The sequence below is a fragment of the Phalaenopsis equestris genome, unplaced genomic scaffold (genome assembly GCF_001263595.1).
Source record: "Phalaenopsis equestris unplaced genomic scaffold, ASM126359v1 Scaffold000002, whole genome shotgun sequence".
Taxonomy (NCBI): Eukaryota; Viridiplantae; Streptophyta; class Magnoliopsida; order Asparagales; family Orchidaceae; genus Phalaenopsis; species Phalaenopsis equestris.
The window spans coordinates 48,430,277-48,449,478 of NW_018164444.1; the positions used below are offsets into that span (position 1 = coordinate 48,430,277).

Genomic DNA, 19,202 nt, shown 5'->3' on the forward strand with positions numbered 1-19,202 from the left:
GGTGAGTCTCAATTCTAGTTTTCTAAGATGGTCCATAGGAATTTCTAGAGCTAGAACCTAGGCTCTAAGGAGGAGAAGAAAAGACCTCACAAAAATGAGGTCAACAAAGTCTTCTTAGACAGTTTGGTCACATTGAATGTCGACCTTCTAAAGATCCAGTTAGGAGAGTAGATGTCTTAAATTCGACTTAGATGTCTTAAATTCGACTTATGTTGAAGGAGGTAGAGGTAGACATAAATAAAGTCGGACATGGTGTATTAAAACTGGTCTTAATTTATTAAAATTAAATGAAAATATGACACTCAATTGGACACTATGGATAAATAGGACACACAATGATAGAATTGTGCTAGCTACAATGGTGGACAAGATTAGAAAGAGTCTTCTTAGACAGTTTGGTCACATTAAATGTCGACCTTCTGAAGATCCAGTTAGGAGAGTAGATGTCTTAAATTCGACTTATTAAAATTAAATGAAAATATGACACTCAATAGGACAGAATGGATAAAAAGGATTATATAGCCGACTCCACTTAGTGGGATAAAGTCTTGTTGTTGTTGTTATTGTTGTTATTGTTGTAATCTTTGAGCTTGTGCTTTGACTTGTTGCAGTGTTGGCATAGTGGTTTGTTGGTGTTTTGCTCCTTTACAGTTGAACCTTCAATATTTTCCTTAATAATTGCAAGTTGAGTTTTTTGTTTTGGGGAAAGTATACTCCTTTTCTTACTCAAATTGTATGGATTTTGTGCTAGCATTAAGAATTTTAGCAATTGGGAAAATTTGCGACTGTGTGAATGCTTTTATATTTCATCAACATAAGACTTCCCATGCAATAGAACTTCAAAAGCAACTTTCTAATTTCTAAATTCGATTTGGTATTTTTACGCAATTTGTCATTATCCTGCTTCAAACGTTGCCACCTTATGTAGTTTTTTTCATGTCTATTAGGATATAATTGAACATGCATTAATCTTTTAAATTCTAACCATAGCTTTTAGAATTTGAATTCCACCATACTAAAACATGCAAGGACGTTAAAATGAACAAATTTAATTTTTTTACGTATCAGAATGATCATAAATTGTGAAATTTGTTTTTAGATGCTTAACTAATTGCCTATTATGATAGCTTTAATTGTTCTATGTTAGCTCCAACCTTACCTCTACCAAATGATCGTCCATTTTTTTCTTGTTTTCTTCTACGTTCATCTTCTTATTGATGGATTCCCCTCCATAGGTTGATGTCTTTTATTAGATATTTTTCATTTTGTTTGGATGTGTGTTGGAGCAAGTGATAGTTGTGCTACCTAACAACAAGTGTTTCAAAAGCAACCATTATTGTCGGTAATTTTTGTATCCGTTGGCCATTTAGTATATAATCTGCTTGCTTGTTTGTTCTTTTATCCTGAAAATCCTTCAATTGTTTGTAATCTCTAGCTGTAGATATAAGGCTCTATAAAATAACCAATATATCCTACATAGTGTTTAATTTAACCTTTAAAATTATTTCTATCTGTTGAAATTAGAGTTCTGATTCCAAAATATAATCTTAAATTGGGTGTGTGAAGCTCATGAAACCGATGAAAGTATTTAGGATGAAGTAATTATGTTTTATATGGAATACATTAAGAATTAACTGTTTACTTATAATTCCATACGTTTTTATGCATTGATGTGATAGACTTGTGATTTCATGAATTATTTTTCTGGAAACACAGTTATGCCTAGATTTGCACGACAATTATCAAATACTTTATTTATTAATCAAATTTTTTCAATGTGGGCAGAATTTTGCATATCTGAAGTCCATACTCATCACTGTATGCGTGCAAATTTTTATTTAGGTTTTTTTACTTTTAGTATCTTGATGATTTAAGTTTTTTTTTTTGGAGTTCTGAAGTTTGATTGCCCTTTGCCCTATTGACACTGATTTGGTCTGATTGTGCATTTGGCTAGTGCTTTATTTCTTATTGTTATTGGGACTTGACATTTCACTGTACCTGGACTTTGGCTGCTTTAGTTTCTTTCTAATTTTGCTATGTTGCAAAGGTATGCACCCTATTGTGTACTTTTATCTGTCTTTCCCATTACCATAGAGTTCAACTACAGATTGTTTTCATTCTAAATGCACTCTAACACACGCTGAATCTTTTATCTTATTTCACATATATTGTACTATAACAAAAATCGATAAATTACTGTTTTGGACTTAGGTGGATTGGAAACCTTTTTTTTCTGTTTCTTAAGCATGATTCTTAGTTTGGTTTGAAACTGTCTTGATTGCGGTCTAGTTTTGCTAATAGATTTTGTCTCTAGGCATGTAAATCTCAGAACTGGCTTAATAAAAATTTCAATTTTCTGCCATACATTTTTGTACTAGCTGGATTAGTTCTTGTGTGCATTGTAAGTCTTGATGATTACTTTCGGAGGAAGCTTTCTCATTAAACTTTCATGAACCTGGATTAATACTTTGATGGTTTTTCTTTTTTCTTTTTTCCTTTTTATTTTTTGAGCTTTTGGTTTATTTGCATTGTTGGAATTTGGTCAAGTGTGTTATAGTATGGTTTTCCTTTTGCAGTATTAATCATAATTATTGCATTGCTTCATTCAATTTTCAATTTTGTTGCATATTTCAGATTTTTATTACATTTAAATCATTGTTTGGGGCAAGTTAAAGTGTTCTTGTTTTGCAACAGAGAAACAAAACTTTCCTTGAGAGTTAATGTGCTGCAAATTTGGACTTTTATGCATCTTTCTTAGAGTCGCATTAGTGAGACTCTAAACTCTTAAGACATTTTACATTACCCCTCCCCATCTAAAGAAAATAAAATCAGAAGAAAAGGGTTTTTCCTTTTGTCTTCATTAAAAAACCTTGACCTTATTGTTCTGTTGAAATATTCTTTGACCAGCCAATTTGTTACTCCATAGGAACCTGTAGTATTTCAATCTATTTTAGTTATAACATTTCTCTCTCAGTGAATCGTTTTAATTGAATCTTAAATTGATTCTAGCATTTTGATTTATTCAACATTAACCTTTTCGTTGAAGCCGTCTTAGTACCCAACATTGTGTTAAACATGCTATTTTGCTTATTTCCTTACTAAAAATTTATGTGTATCACATCAATAAGATAATAGTGTTAATTGTTAACTAATTAATTCTCTTCTCTTCCGTGCCTTTAACAAAGTTGTTTCCCCTTATGCGGATCACCATGTGGGTAAAAACTAGAAGGCTTGAATTTTTTTATGTTTGAGAAAATAAATAAAAAATCCCAATTACTTTGTGTTTGAAAACCAATTTATTTTTCATTTATGTACTTGAGCAATCTCTTAAAGTCAGGCCGCATACTGATTTATTGGCATATGTATTGAAGGTACACCATGTGGTTCACATAAATTAATTTGTAGTTAGAGTTTGAAAGTTGACGAATGCTAAATTTTTTTTCAATACTTATTAATATTTTTTAAATTTGAAGTGAGAATGAATTTTTGGATGACAGATAAAGTTTAGCAGCATACTTCAAAAGAGATTACCGGCTGAAGCTGGTATTAATGTTATCTGTGTTTCTCCAGGAATAGTCCACACTAATGTTGTAAGTCCTCCCGCTAACTTTTATTCTATTAAACCTGTACTGTACTATAGATGTATGTTCTAGTGCTTTTCCAATATGATTTGTGGCTCTAGGATGCTCGGCACTTCTGGGGAAAACTTATTTGAATGCCAGTCTAGAGAGTAAATGAATAAACAACTTCTAAGAAAAAGTTTTAACCCCATTATTCTCATTATATTGAGTAATGCTCTACTTCCAGTTAAATTTGCATTTAAAATGATATTATTTTGATGCTTGTGTCTAAAGGGGACGCTGATGAGAAGCCTATTCTCTTAACTCATCTGCATAAATTTTTTATATAAAAAATAATACACACACACACACACACACACATATATATATGTATATATATATATATATATTGTATGTATATATATATACATGTATGTATTAAGTGTGTTTCATGTGGTGTGGAGAACTATGCCCGAAGGAGTGTATTACATCCAGAAATTTACCCCATTCACTTTGAAGGATCAATTTAGAGAATCCTTTTATTTATCATTCAGCCTTTTTTTCTTTTCACTTGGCCACACTTCTTTTTTTATATTAGCTGTACTAGCTAATTCATGTATCTCTAAACGTAGGCGAGGGATCTTCCTAAAGTTTTGGTTGCAGGATATCATTTGATTCCCTATTTCATTTTTAATGCCCAGGAAGGTCAGTTTTTTCATATTCCCTCATCCTGTGAGCTCATAGCCTCATCTTTAACGACAAAACCAATGAAGTTTTTTTTGAAAAATGCAGGTTCAAGAAGCACCCTTTTTGCCACAACTGATCCTCAGATTTCTGATTATTGCGCAATGCTGAAAGATGATGAGTGGCTTGTTTGCCCCTACATCTCGCATGATTGTCGGCCAGCAAATGCTTCAGAAGAAGCTCACAATCTCGAAACCTCCCAGGCAGTGTGGGAGAAGTCTCTTGAAATGATCGGCCTCCCCTCTGATGCGTTGGAGAAGCTCATCGAAGGAAAAAATCTGGACGACTAATTATAATAGTTGTGCAACTAAACCATAGTATTGCAGGCATGTTCTGAATTATATGTTGTCAACAATCAGTATGAGAAGGCCCTTAAATTATATGCTGAGGTAAGTCTCCTTTTGTATTTAATATTCACAAAATTAGAATCAGGAGGATCTCGTGTACTTCTTACGGTTAATCTTATTTTTCTTATTTCTTTTTCATTTAATGAAGCTAGAGATATTTGATTTCATTGAAAAAAATAATCTGCATGATGCTTCTAAAGAGAAGACATGCTCCTATTGCTTTTACAAGATTAATACGGCGACTATATTTGATACGGTTAATCTTATTTTTCTTTATTTTTTTTCATTTAATGAAGCTAGAGATATTTGATTTCATTGAAAAAAATAATCTACATGATGCAACTGATGAGAAAGCATGCTCCTATTGCTTTTATAAGATTAATGCACCGATTATATTTGATATATCTGCTCCATCGGTAAAGTGTCAAATTTAAAGCTTAAGGTTTATTTTTTTGTTTATGCCTTATAGTTGACCATAACCTTTACATGGCACCTTACAAACCCATTTGTGCTTGCAATGGAAACTAACACAACAGTTTTTGGCTGGAAAATTCACAGCATAAGCTTGTTTTTTTATTAGGAAGATTTACATACATATTATTCAAATCCTATGTTTTGATATATCTAATATCTAAACTTTAATTTTACATTCATGCCACTTTACCTATGAATGAAAAGTTGTATTTTACTTGTTAAAAGTTAAAATGGTGGTACATTTGATGTGATATGAAAGATTTGGGTGGTACAAATGTAAAAAACAGTTTAGGCGGTAGGTTTGCTTGGTATGCATGTAAATGCCCCCATTTTATTATGATAGAAGCCATACGCGTTAACCATGATTCAAATAAAGGCCTCGTTAACTGATAGCTCCTTAAAATTCGGTAACCAGGCTAAAAACTTGAGCTTGTGGATTGAGGATTAAGAATTAATTCAATATTCTAGTTGGAACTCGTCTGTTTTCTATTGCAGATTATTTCTTTCCTCTGAAGGTTAACGTTATCACTTCATGATAGATCTATTTGCTGTTTTAACTAGGATGGCTTTTGAAAAAGTTTATTATTTTTTATATTCATTAATGACTTGGGCTCTTATAGAGCATTACAACTATAAAAAAAAACCCAGACATTTTCTAGATTTACTATTTACCAATAGGAACCTCGAATGGAGACAAATCTCAACACTCTCCTTAAAGACGTACAAAATATATTCACAAGCCCATCTTGTCACATAATCTTGACAAGCTAATGAGCTAAGTTCTTTGATGAGGCACTTAGCCACTTGCTCTCCAGTGGCTACATGACCTAGCTCCAGTATTTCGTTATTCAAATTTTTTTGATGAAGAACCTATCAATCTCTACATTTTTGGCTCTATCGTGGTGCACCAGGTTGTTGGCCATGTTGATTGTTGGACCATAATTTCATTTGAGCTCTTTGGTCCACCTTGAACTTTACCAACAAGGTTTTCAGTCACATTATCTCGACAACTTTTAAGGCCATAACTTTGTACTCTGTCTCTGTTGTTGACCTTGTTACTATTGATTGTTTCTTGCTCACCCGAGACCAAGTTGTCCCCTGCAAATATGTAATATCTTGATGTGGACCTTCTATCATCAGCACAACTCGCCCAGTCAGAGTTGCAAAAACCCTGAATGCCTATATGTTCATCCTTCCTGAAGATCAAACTCTTTCCTGGAGCACTCTTCACATATATTAGAACTTGATACGCCATGACCATATGACTCTTTCTTAGATCATGCATGTAGCGTTTCACCATGCTCACTGCAAATGAAATGTAGAGATGAGTGTGACTCAGATAGATCAGACGGCCCACCAATCTTTGGTATCTCTCACAATTAACTAGCTCTCATATCTCTCACTTAACTTGCTCTTCTGATCAATTGGAGAGACTTCAGGCTTGTATCCCAGAATATCTATTTCTATGAGGAGATTCAACACATACTTCCTTAGAGATAAGACCATCTCTTCTGGTGCACGAGTCACCTCAATCCCAAGGAAGTATTTGAGCTATCTAAGGTCCTTTACCTCAAATTCTTTGCCCAATTTTATCTTTAGTTGAGCAATCTTTACCTCATAATCACTAGTGATAATCATGTCATCAACATACACAACAAACAAGTGGTGTGACCTCTATTGACGAAAGAACAGTTATAGTCGACATTAATCTGCTGATATTCTATGCCCACCATAATTTTTCTAAAATCATCAAACCAGACTCGATGAGACTTCTTCAAGCTATAAAGTGACTTTCTGAACATGAACACCTTGCCCACTATTTGTCCAATACCAAATATTGGTGGTATCTCTATATACACCTCCTCAGTAACTCACCATGAAGAAATACTTCCTTCAAATCGAGTTGGTGTAACCTCCACCGACCATTCACTACCAGAGAAACCAGTGTCCTCACTGTGTTTTTCTTTGTTACTGGTGTAACAGTCTCGTCATAATCAATGTCATACATTTGACTGTACCATTTCACCACTAATCATGCCTTGTAACACTCTACTTTATCTTATTGTGATGATCTACTTGCAACCAAATGTTTTTTTTTTTCCCGCTAATAGTGGTACTATCTCCCATGTTTTGTTTTTATCAAGAGCACTATGCTCTTCATGCATAGCCGCCTTCACCTCTTTAGCTATTTGCCAGCACTTGAGTATAAAGACATTATCCAAAGATGCAATGAATGTTTTATGCACATATGATATGTTAGTGTATGAAACAAACTAGGCAATGCCATATTCCCACTCAAAACGGTTAGGAGAATGTTTTGCATTGTTGCGAGAGATCCTCTCTAAAGTCATGAGGTGGGAAGTAGAAAGAATAAGAATCATATCACCTATGTATTCTGAGTTTGAGATGGATGGATTAGGTGTCTCAAAAGTCGGGGTAGTCGTGACAAACGACTTGCTGGCACGAGTGACACTGCAGGAACTGTTCTCTCATTCTGCTTCATCATCCTTGTATACATCCTCAACTCCCATTCAGCCTAAATCCCACCACCTTCTGGTTCAATCTCTTTTTTAGGCTTCTCAGTTGATTCATCCCTCATCAAAGAACAAGACATCGCTCTCACATGTATCAATCTCTCAAAATCACTACCCACCACCTCTTGCCTCATACCTCTACTATCTGGCGAGTCACCAAAGGGTGAGATCCCCTCCAAGATGTTGTATGACTCAAATTCTCTAAAGGACACATCCATACTAACAAACAGTTTGTTCTTAATTGAGCTCCAACAAACATACCTCTTCTGGATAGCAAACTAATCCACGAAAACACACTTCACAATTCTGATATCCAGCTTTCGTACTGATGGTCTATTTTCCTTCATAAAACTTTCACAATGTCCAAGAGTCCCTTAATCATCTCATAACATCTCATATATTTCGTGGCAAAATCACTGTTAAAATCTTTCCAAATTGAATCTTTCAAGACCCCAGTATAGCTACGCCAAAAATGGCATGGTTATGCCACAGGGCAGTGTAATTACACCATAGAGGGCATAATTACTCCACCCTCTCTAATCTATTGTGTAACTGTGCCACTCTATGACATAATTGTGCCACTCAGTGGCGTAATTATGCCATATTTTCTACATTTTGGCATTTTCCATTCATGTCATTCATTTTGCTTCCTAAATTGTAATCTTCTATGTAGACTGCAAAATCCAATAAAAATATCTTTCACAACCGTATTATCATAATAATAATGAAATAAATCACAAAATTTGCAATGAAATATATCAAATATTTGAGTCGTATCAATCCATCCCCTACCCGACAAAAAGCGAGGGACTTGTGATTAATTGAAGCTTACGAGAATTTTGTAATCACTTGGAAGAAAACCTTTGGTACTTTTCATTTTATGCGAACATCTTCGAGTCTTTTCTTATGGCAGACCAATAATATCTCTATTGTTGGTTGTAGTTCTCAAGATTTTTTTTCTCTGAATGGTTTTTGCCTTCTCCTATGTGAATTTGTTGGAGTATTGCTACCGTTTCATCTTCCTTGATGCATCTTAATGAAAAAAATACTTACTGAATTTGTGATCAGTTTATTGTCGATAATGAAGTATTGGGTCGTGTAGTCCTGAACGTTCGAGGATTTGTTACTCTTGATGAAATTAGACTCATGGTTATGTATGTTTTGATAGAGTTAATCCAATTTGTAGTAGACAATAGCTCGGTGTTTAATAATATAAGTTCCTCGATAGTAGGTCGATTTAGAGTCATGTGTTATTTGGATTTCTCCTATTCACCCTTAGAGAGAAGGTGGGCGAACTGGTTTGTTTTCTCTCGAAATGTGCTCGATTCAGAAATATTCAAGTTTTCTGATTTGGCTTTAATCTTTAATAAATATTTTCAATGGATATGATCTCGTATCTCAAATACTCCATTCTTTTGATTAATTAACAACGGTGAGTTTTATTTAACAAGAAGGTATTTCAATCAATTGCTAATGAAAAATACATTATGATAATTAGCACTTTGTATCCATCTTGATTATTCATGCCTGCGAAACCTAGCACAATTGAATGAAACCATACCTACCCTTTTCTAGGTTTCTCAAGGCTCAGTCAACACAAAGTGTACAAGCTTATCTGTGATGCATGTTTCATTTTGGACTAGCTCTTAATAAGAAATTTGTTAGGAAATCGACCACCTGATTCTTGATCGCTGTCTTAGGAATAAAAGAAATATTGAACTCGCTCAGTTCTACTAGTATTTTAGTAAACCTTCCAGAATGGTCAGGCCATGATAACATCGATTTGAGCTAATGATCTGTGATCAAATTCACAATGTGTGCCTGAAAGTAATGACACAGTTTCCTAACTGAAACGATAAGAGCTAATGCGAGTTTCTCTATAATTATGTATCTCGATTCTGCTCCCTGTAAAAATTTATTCGCATAATAAATTAGAATTTATTTTTTTATCCTCCTTACAGAACAAAACTAAACTTACTGCTTCCTTTTTACTCCAAGGTATATGAACTTCTCTTTTGCTGGTATTGAACTTGCAATAGAGAAGGTGAGGCCAATAGTTTCTTCAATTGTTTAAACGTTAGGTTGCATTCTTCTGTCCAAGCATGGACTTCTTCATGATTTTGAAAGGAACATGTTTAGTCCTGTGATGTGACCAGTTAGTGTGCAATTCCTTAAAATGCCTTAATGGAGAAATATCTAAGATAGCTTGATCTTTTTCAAAATTCGCCTTGATTCCTTCAGACGTGAATAAGTATCTTAGAAATTTTTTTGATGTTACTCTAAAATACACTTGAGAAGATTAAGCTTTAGTTTGAGCCGTCTCAAAATGTAAAAAGTTTCTTTTAGTTATGCTATATGCTCTTGGAATTACTTTTTATGAGAACAACATAGATATACACTTCAATATTTTTTGCCTTTTTTATTTTGAAAAATAATATTCATGAGTCATTGATAAGTCACTATAGCGTTTTTCAAGCCAAAAGGCATTACATTATTGCAAAAGACTCTCTTTATAATGATAAAACTGGTTTTTTTAGCAGATGAATGATACATTTTTATTTGATGATATCCTATGAAGGTATATAGAAAGCTCATAATTGAGTTTTGTATTGTTGAATGTACTGAAGTGTCGATTCGAGGTAGGGATGGTTGTCCTTAGGGCAAGTCAGATTCAAGTTGGCAAAGTTCATGCACATTCTACACTTGTTTGCTTTATGAACTATCACCACATTTGCCAATCGGTTCGGATATTGAATTTTCGGATGAAGTCGGCTTCCAGGAGCTTCTGGACCTCTTATCAGATAGCTTCAACCAAGGTAGTGGCCACTGCTCACATCTTTTGTTTGATAGGTCCGATGTTGGCGGCAAGCAATATCAATATCGACTCTAGGCATCAATCACATATGCAGTCCATGCGAATACATTATGATGATTTCTCAAGATTGAAGTCGAGTACTCTTTATGGCTGCAAGCTAAATTGGAGATGATTTGAAATGTTGGGAACATTCGCTTTCACAAATAAACACTTGCTTAGTGACCTCGATGGTTTCCAAACTGATTTTTTTATACATATCGAGCTTAAGTGGGTTCTTGTACACGTTCCAAATTGCTCGCAGGTAACATGTTGGCAAAGTTCATGCACATTCTCCACTTGTTTGCTTTATGAACTATCACCACATTTGCCAGTCGGTTCAGATATTGAATTTTCGGATGAAGTCGGCTTCCAGGAGCTTCTGGACCTCTTATCAGATAGCTTCAACCAAGGTAGTGGCCACTGCTCATATCTTTTGTTTGATAGGTCTGATGTTGGCGGCAAGCAATATCAATATCGACTCTAGGCATCAATCACATATGCAGTCCATGCGAATACATTATGATGACTTCTCAAGATTGAAGTCGAGTACTCTTTATGCCTGCAAGTTAAATTGGAGATGATTTGAAATGTTGGGAACATTCGCCTTCACAAATAAACACTTGCTTAGTGACCTCGATGGTTTCCAAACTGATTTCTTTATACATATCGAGCTTAAGTGGGTTCTTGTACACGTTCAAAATTGCTCGTAGGTACATATCGAGCTTAAGACAGGCCTCTTGCCAAATGGCCTTGCTTTTTTTATGTCACTCTTCTCGAAAATCTCCAACTTTTGGTGGCGAGTGGTACAGAATGTCATTCCAACAAAAGCTTGGCTCCTAAAATGCGGCCTAACAGAGGCAGCCCTTTGCCCTTGGGGTTGTCAGGAGATTAAGAACTGATCCCACATTGTGTCCAGTTGTTTGTTGTTGAAGTCGGTGGCACAAAGCCTTGCCAATTGGGGGTTCTCTTTGCCAACATTTGCTAGCGTTACGGATGCCCTCCGTGGGCTTACTCAGGTTTGCACCGCTGACATCCCCTCTGCCCGTATGTTTTGTTATGCAGTTCACCATTGTTGGAGAGCTAGGAACGTGAAGGTTCATGGTCAAATGCATGGCACTCCGGTAACTCTTGCTGTCTCCATCCTTGAAGCCCTCACCTTACCGGTGTAAGCCCGTTGCAAGGCTACTGAACACTGCTTGAAAGAAAGCGCAGTGAAAAGTAGTCCCGACTTCTTCTTTAGGTGAAGCACCTTCCTAATAAAAGAAAGGGAACCCGTCGATAGTTGATTCTATCATGTGAAGGTTTTGGAGCTAGCTGGGCACCTATACAGGTAGATGTGGTAACACACTACATTGTATAGATAACCTAGGCCTCTAGGTTCGGTTACATGCAGTGGAAACGGGTCAAACCATGACACTGTTGCGGCCTAACTAGAAGGTACTGCCATTGCGGCGTCTTCTAGAGGCCTAAGTTATCACATTAAATACATTGAGCACTGGTCTACTGCAGATGGTGTTGTAGTCAGGGCATCCACCATTATGAAATATGTCATGGACGTGTATTTCTTATCTACCTCTCCCCAAGTTACTAGCAAAAAGATGACTCTGCAGGTCTCCTTTCTCTCTTGTGAGAACTCATAATGAGGCCCCAAAGTTGGAGTGAGTTGAGGGTTGTCATATTCATCTTTTGGAATATTTTCTCGAAAAGGATGCTGACGAAACTTCCCATATTTGCTAAAATAGTTTTAATTTGATGATTTCCAATTTTTGTAGTAATAATAGGGTCGTTAAAAGGGTTCACACCCTCGAGTAAGTCAACTCCGTGAACCTGATCCGCGGACGAACCTAAGTGGTAGCTCTAATCAAGCTGACGGTCTCCTGATTTTATTTGCTTCAAACTCAAAAATTTTGTAGCTAAGGTTCGTCCACGTCAAAGTTGGCGGGTACAACGCCGCAGATATGCACAATTGTGGTGGTAAATGGTCTGTTAGAAACAACTTTGACGGATGCCTTTCCTTGCATTTGAGTATGGGCTTCTGGTGCAACAAATTCTTTCACTTTTCCTACTCGGATTAATTCTTCGAACATGTTTCAGATATGAAAAAATTCCTCAGTATTATGCCCAAGATGATAGACACAACATTGATTGAAATTGCATTATAATCTCTAGACTATCATCAATGGAGGCCTCTTAAAGAATTCTTTATTCTGGACAGCCTTTACGATCTAAGCCATCGATACTCACAAAAGAGTGATTTCTAAAGTTGACGGTGGAGATGTAACCTGCCTCCTCTCTAGATCTTTCACAATAAGCCTTTGATTGGACAGCTTCGGTTGTTGTTGTTGTCGAGAACTTCTTCTGAGGACACTCGTTGTTTGCTTCTGCGAATTGGGGTTGAGTCCCAGATGTTTATGAGAATTTCTTTTATGGAATTTCTTCTCGTTTTTTATATTAGAGGGGTTCAATAAAGAATTATATTCTTCCATCGAGATATAGTCATTGGTTAACTCCAAGAGTGTAGCTAAAGTTTTTTAGCTTTTGTAAGTCAAGCACATATCAGAATGGGCCTTCGCGTCGACCCTGTGTGAGAGGTGTACGAGCGATGGATGGCTCAAAATTTTTTATATTAAGCATCACACTCTGGAATCTAATAACGAAGCTCCATATGCTTTCAAATGGAGCTTGTCAGATCATTAGCAAAGCTTGAGAGCTTTTTTACGACTTTGAGTGTTGAAAATTAGATTATGAACATTTGTTTAAATTTGCCTAAAGAGAGAAAACACCTTGCAAGAAAGTTATTGAACCAACACAAAGCCAACTTCTTGAGCATTGTGAGGAATAAATGACACTTAAAGGTGGATTTACTTGTAGCTGACAGACTGCTAATTTAAAAGAGGTTACATAATCAATAAGATCAGTTCTTGCTTTATAGGAGTCTAGGGAAGGGATTTTGAACCTCATAGAGGATTTTGCTTTAGTAAATTCTCAGGAGAATGCCTCTCTAGCAATCTTCTCATTCTTATTCTTCACTCTTCCTCTTTCCTCATATTCTGTGGACTCCAACGTCACCTCTTTGTGAATATACAACACATTATCATTATCTTCCTCTTCTTCTTCTGATGTTGGAGCTAGGGTTGCTCTCGCTCTAACTCGAAGTGCCTCCTCTCTTTGTATCAGTCTCTTTGTTTTCTGGTCTGTTCGATGATCCAATTTCTCTTTCCGAACGGTTTAACACTTCTTGCCTTAATTCTTCCATGCTCTTATTCATTTTCACTCTGAGTTCATTTATTGGTTGCGTCATAAATTCTCTGGTGCAATTCATCTTTGTTCTTCGCCCTTCCTTGAAATGAAAGATCTCCCTATTGGATTTTTTTGAACGAGTTCAATGCTCACCACACTTATTAGGATGTTGAATCCTTTAGGGACGTGGGATCATATGTATAATTTGTCATAATAGAATCCTGGAGACACCTTTCAGGATGTTAAATCCTTTAGTGGAAAGAAATTACAGAATTCTTTTAGAGCGATAGTAAGAGTTTTTTGAGGGTCGAAGATATGACCCCTCTTCCATTTTTTTTCTTATATATATATTTATGTCATAGAGCCTATGCACTCGTGTAATTGTCTAAAGAGTGAATTAAAAAACCAGGTTGTAGGTCGTATGTTGACAAGTCCTCTGATGTGAATTGTCATGCTATTAATAAATAAGAATGTATGTCGACTGCATGGTGTTCTCTTTCTTCTACCTCGAAAACTTGTCCGTTGAGTTTGATGGCGTAGCTACGTATTTTTCAACGTGTTTGGTGGAGAGGTTCAACCATTCAACGCAAGCTTAAAACAAAAACTTGGGAAATGTGAGTGAGCTCGCTTGAAGCAAGCTTAACGACCCCATTCACAGGAACTCACAAAAATGTTGATATGCTTCGGAGGTACTCATGGACTCGTGAGATACCAAAAGTACGACTAGCAAATACAATCGAGTCCTGATTAACACCTGACCTGTAAGCTCAGTCCATTAAATCTAGAAACCCTTTTTGTATTTATACTTTCCCGTTTTTTAAGGAAACCATATTCACATATACAATATCTAAAAAAATTATTCAATTTATACCAAAAACAAGTTTAACCAAATCAAATTTAAGATGCATCATGATTATAATAAAGAAAAGGCTTAGATATACCTTGTATATTTTTCCCATGCCAATATGCATTATAGAATAGAGAGTTAAAATAAATTGCATCAAAGTTAACCTAAATCCAAAGAAAGTGATAAAATTAATGAAATTATTTCCCAAACATCAAGCTCACAGAACAATTAAAATCATTAATTACATAATTAGTCATTACGTGTTCCAATCTTCCAACAATAAACTATACAACTTTTGAGAGAAACTACCATCGCAAGGATGCAGCTTCCCAGACACAGCTAAAAAAAACTAACTCAAGCTAATCCAGACCAATACTAAAAACCCCACATTAACCTCCACGTGTCATTCCCTCGCTCTCTCCCCTAGTTTATACCCCAAGTGCAACATAAGACAAGTGCCCTAAACAACATCCTAACTATACTACTAGTGATAATAATTACATATGTAAGAAACCAGACCAACGTACTAGTGCGACGGCCTCTGAATGGGCCCCACCGTAGAACGGAATCCCACCGTCACCTTATCGTACACGCAGAAGTGGAAATCATCCGACCGTCCACGCGCCGCCGCCAGGCACCCCTCACAAATCACCAGCTCCACCAACTTCTCCGCCGCCGCAGTGATCATCTCCCACGTACTCGCCTCCATAGCCGCCAATTCCGATGAAGCTGCCGGATCCTCTCCCGCCGCCCATTCCGATGAAGCTGCTCTCCCGCCGCCAATTCCGATGAAGCTGCCGGATCCTCTCCCGCCGCCAATCCCGATGAAGCCGCCGCCGGATCCATAGCCGCCACTTCCGCTGCCAGCGACGCGCAAGCCATCCCCGTCAACATCAGATACATTTTCCTCTGCATATACCGTAGCTGCCTCTCGTAATTCCAAAACCGCTGCCCCACCGGTCCGGGAACATCAATGGCCGAAGATCTCTTCAAGATCGTCTTCTCCGGCACGATTATCTCCGCTTTCGCCGCCGCAGCCTTGCCTCGCTCGCCGCGGCGCCGCACTCTCGCCTTCCGGGACCCCTTCGTAATGGCAAGGATGTGGCAGTCTTTCTGCTCGGCAATCGATGCGAAATCGGACGATTCGTGTATTGGCAACTTACGACGGAGCTCCGGCGAGGCGGTGATCATCTTCCGACGTACCAGATAGGTGGAGATCCGGTGCGGGGAGATCCCGACCTTCTGGCTTATGAGGGAGATGAAGACATTGAATTGTAGAGATGGGTGGACGAGGATGTCGCCGGCGTCGAACTCTAGGCCGCCGTCGAAGAAGATGAGAGGGAATGAAGCGGAGTCCATCTGATGCGAAGGGTTGGGCGGATTGCGGGAGTGAAGTTTAGTGGGGTTTTAAGGGTGGCGGTTTCTTCTGGTATCGCACGTCGTGGGGGTAGATTTGGTAAATAAGGTAAGTTTCTGGAGGCGGTGGGATTTCGTGCGCAGCAAGACGCTTGCTCTGGTGCGCTATTTAAATATATTTTATTTTAAATAAGTATATTAATAGTAAATAACTTTTATTTTATTTTAAAAATTAAATGTTATATATTTTTAATTTTAATTGTCTCCGATAAAATTTTAAATATAGGCATAATTTTTAAAATAGATATTTTTTAAATTTAATTTAACGAACAAATCGTGCTAAGTAGCAGGATTTGATCGCCTTTATGGTTCCAAATAAAATTAAAAAAAAGAAAACAACAGACCAAATCGTGCTACGTGGCACGATTTGATGGCCTGTATGGAACCACGTCATGACATGTAAGCATTATATATAATAATAATAATAATAATAATAATAATATAAATATAAATATTTTTTAAAAAACTTAATTTGAAAGGAAAAATCATTTTTATAAATTATATATAATTTTAAAAGTAGATTATATTATTTGAATAAATTTAATTCTAAAACTTATTTGTAGTCCTTTGAATTGGAGCCAAAGACAGGCGGACTTGTTTATTATTGAAGAGAAAATATTTTAGTTTTGTCATCATTTCCCAACAGCTCTATGTTAATGGTGATAATTTAATAATTTCAAATTCAGACTTTGCTGTCACTATACTCTTTAAGTTTAGATACTTAGAGTTGAATGACTATCATTAATCAAAAGTGCTCTCTCGATTTTGGGATCGGTAATTAATCATAGGGACTTCGCGTATAAAAACTTCAAATCTCATGTCCTAAAATCCCCATACAATGAGAGCAAACTCTCTTGGAAGTTTCTTAGGTGTTGTCCCATCTACTTTCTTAAAATTAAACGTGGAAACTCAGGTTACTCCCTCGCCCACATTCCCATTTATTATCAATCAATTTTGGAGGTTGGTCGAGGTATTTCAATTTTTTGGAGCCCGCAATATATTATTCGATAGTTTTAAAGTGTTAACAAGTCGTATGGACAAACACAACCGAGATTGTGGCATATAAATTAATAATGAAAAATAGAATTTATATTTCTTGATTTCTAATTGTACAAAGAAGACTGATATTTATACAAGAAGCCTAAGACTAGAATCAAGGCCATTAGCATTATCAAGACTATTAATGTCATTGATTCCTTTCCTGCAATCACATTAACATAAAATTTTTTTTATTAAAATGAATGGGTTCATGTCACTAATATTTATGATCATAATTATTAGATACTCTTTTCACAAATTTTGTTATGTATTTAATAAAATGTCTATTCTTATCATTCATATTACATGCTCCTATTTTTTGTCCTTTATACATTTGAAAATAGTAATTATTTATAAAATTTGATTTGTCACTCAATGATATTTTTTGCATGACATGTTTCATTCAATCACTTAGATGACAGTCTCCATAAAAGCAAATATTCCAACTTTAGATTTTCTTTTAGATATTTTTATTTTTTTTTTTGTTTTCGTTATTATATTTTCTCTTTTTGGGATTAGGTTGTTGTTTACTTATTGTCATTTCAATTTGTAGTTTGTTTCAGTAAATCTTTTTTTCAATTGCATAATTTGAATTATTCTTTATAAAATAAAATTATCTTTTCTTGCTAATTTTTGTTATTATTTGTTTATAATCTTTCAGTTTAAATCATTTCATCACACCCTGTATTATCAGGGTGTCCCATTTTTCGGACCTATGGTGCGACGATGTCCCCACCATAAATAACCCGAGCCCCACTTCTCACCCTATCTCTCTTCCCAATCATCAATCCCAATCTCAACATTTCTTTGTCATTGGAAAAATAAAATAGCACCCTCAATTTATCCTAAACATATAATTAGAAAGAATAAATATATAGAAAGACTTTGTTATATTATTTTATAAACTCATAATATTTTAAATTTGAGAAAATGATTAGATGCAGATTGGGGATATTCACGTGATATTGTGCAGAATACCACCACAAGAGTACATGAATACCACCAATCCGCACGTACATAAAATATTTCATCCTAGAACTATATCAATCCAAAGCAATATTTCCCTCTTTAGTGTATCTGCAGCCAATATATACATATTAAACCAGATACCAAAATCAACAATGCAGAACCCCTAGCAGAACCTAATTCATATCCAACCTCAAGCTCCAACACGCTTCTTCAATGGCCGCTGGACGAATCCCGCCGAGGTACGAAAACCCACAATCACCGGATCAAGCACGCACAAGTGGAAATCATCGCGCCGCCCTTCTTCCTTCGCCGCGACGCACTCCTTACAGACCAACTTCGCCGCCGCAGCATCCCTTCCCGACGAAACCCTCGTCTCCGATTTCATCACATCCATCATCGTCGCCTCTTGTTTTTCCAGGACGACTGCTCGCGGAACATCGACATTGACTGCGTTCGTCGGAAACCTCTTCAAGATCGTCTTCTCCGGCACGATCGACTCGCTCGGCATTGTGCCGCAAATTCTTCCCGCCGGAGCGCTTCTGAATGGGGAGGATGAAGCAGTTCCTCTCTTCGGCGATTGCCGCGAAATCGGACGATTCATCAATGGGGATGTTATGGCGAATTTCCGGCTAAAATCTGGGGGGTTCATGGAGGGGAGCTTTTGCAGCGCTGTGATGTGCGGTATTGGAGGTGTTTGTTATATGGGCAGCGCATTGGCTAATTTTGGTGTGGTGGATGAACTTTCCTGGAGCGGATTTGTTGCTGAGTATTAAGGCCCATCGCCCTGCTGTATTCCATGATGATCTGGTATGATAAATATAGGAATGTGAATTTTGCTCCGAGATTGTTAATTGTTAGGAAAATTAATTTAAAGAAGCTCGAATCGAAATGAATCAAGTTGAGCTATGAGTCAATTTGGATCGAATTCTTTTTGAGCTGATTTTGAGTCTTGCACTTATCGGCCTGATTTGGCTCGAGAATAGTTCGAAGTTTTTTTATTTATAAAAATTATAGGTAATTCTAAATAAAATTAAATATAAGGAGTTACAGGCAAATATTGAGCTGGAACGGAGCCAAATAACTCGATTTGATCAAGCTTGTTTTGATATTGTTGGATTGAATTGTGTTCAAGCAGGAACAGATCTGAATAACTCAAGTTTGAGCCAATTTGTTTTTTAT

The 19,202-nt window shown here is 36.5% G+C and overlaps 2 protein-coding genes across 3 annotated transcripts in view; one reads left to right on the forward strand and one right to left on the reverse strand.

The window, feature by feature from the left end:
* The window catches only part of LOC110028521 (retinol dehydrogenase 12-like), a 16,190-nt gene extending 11,376 nt beyond the window's left edge, over nucleotides 1-4,814 (forward strand). Inside the window, exons 6-8 of one of the 2 annotated variants that reach the window (XM_020730426.1) lie at nucleotides 3,498-3,590; nucleotides 4,193-4,265; nucleotides 4,353-4,814. In XM_020730426.1, the coding sequence (XP_020586085.1) occupies nucleotides 3,498-3,590; nucleotides 4,193-4,265; nucleotides 4,353-4,594 (408 nt within the window). In that variant the 3' untranslated portion in view covers nucleotides 4,595-4,814. The remainder of the gene's footprint in view (nucleotides 1-3,497; nucleotides 3,591-4,192; nucleotides 4,266-4,352) is intronic. The other variant, XM_020730419.1, reaches the window with a different exon arrangement.
* A 9,995-nt stretch (nucleotides 4,815-14,809) lies between these two features.
* On the reverse strand, nucleotides 14,810-16,087 carry LOC110035610. Its single transcript, XM_020739871.1, has 2 exons — nucleotides 15,436-16,087; nucleotides 14,810-15,367 (listed from the first exon to the last, which is right to left on the reverse strand). Exons 1-2 carry the CDS (start codon nucleotides 15,957-15,959, stop codon nucleotides 15,127-15,129), a joined length of 765 nt encoding a protein of 254 aa, XP_020595530.1. The 5' UTR covers nucleotides 15,960-16,087; the 3' UTR covers nucleotides 14,810-15,126.
* Between the last annotated feature and the right edge of the window lie 3,115 nt (nucleotides 16,088-19,202).

What these genes read in the sequence shown, in the direction of transcription:
- LOC110035610 (XM_020739871.1), bottom strand. Translation starts at nt 15,959, where the DNA reads ATGGACTCCGCTTCATTCCCTCTCATCTTCTTCGACGGCGGCCTAGAG. An exon ending in GTGGCGGCTATGGATCCGGC is followed by an intron (nt 15,368 to 15,435) that starts GGCGGCTTCATC and finishes CGGCGGGAGAGC; the next exon opens with AGCTTCATCGGAATGGGCGG.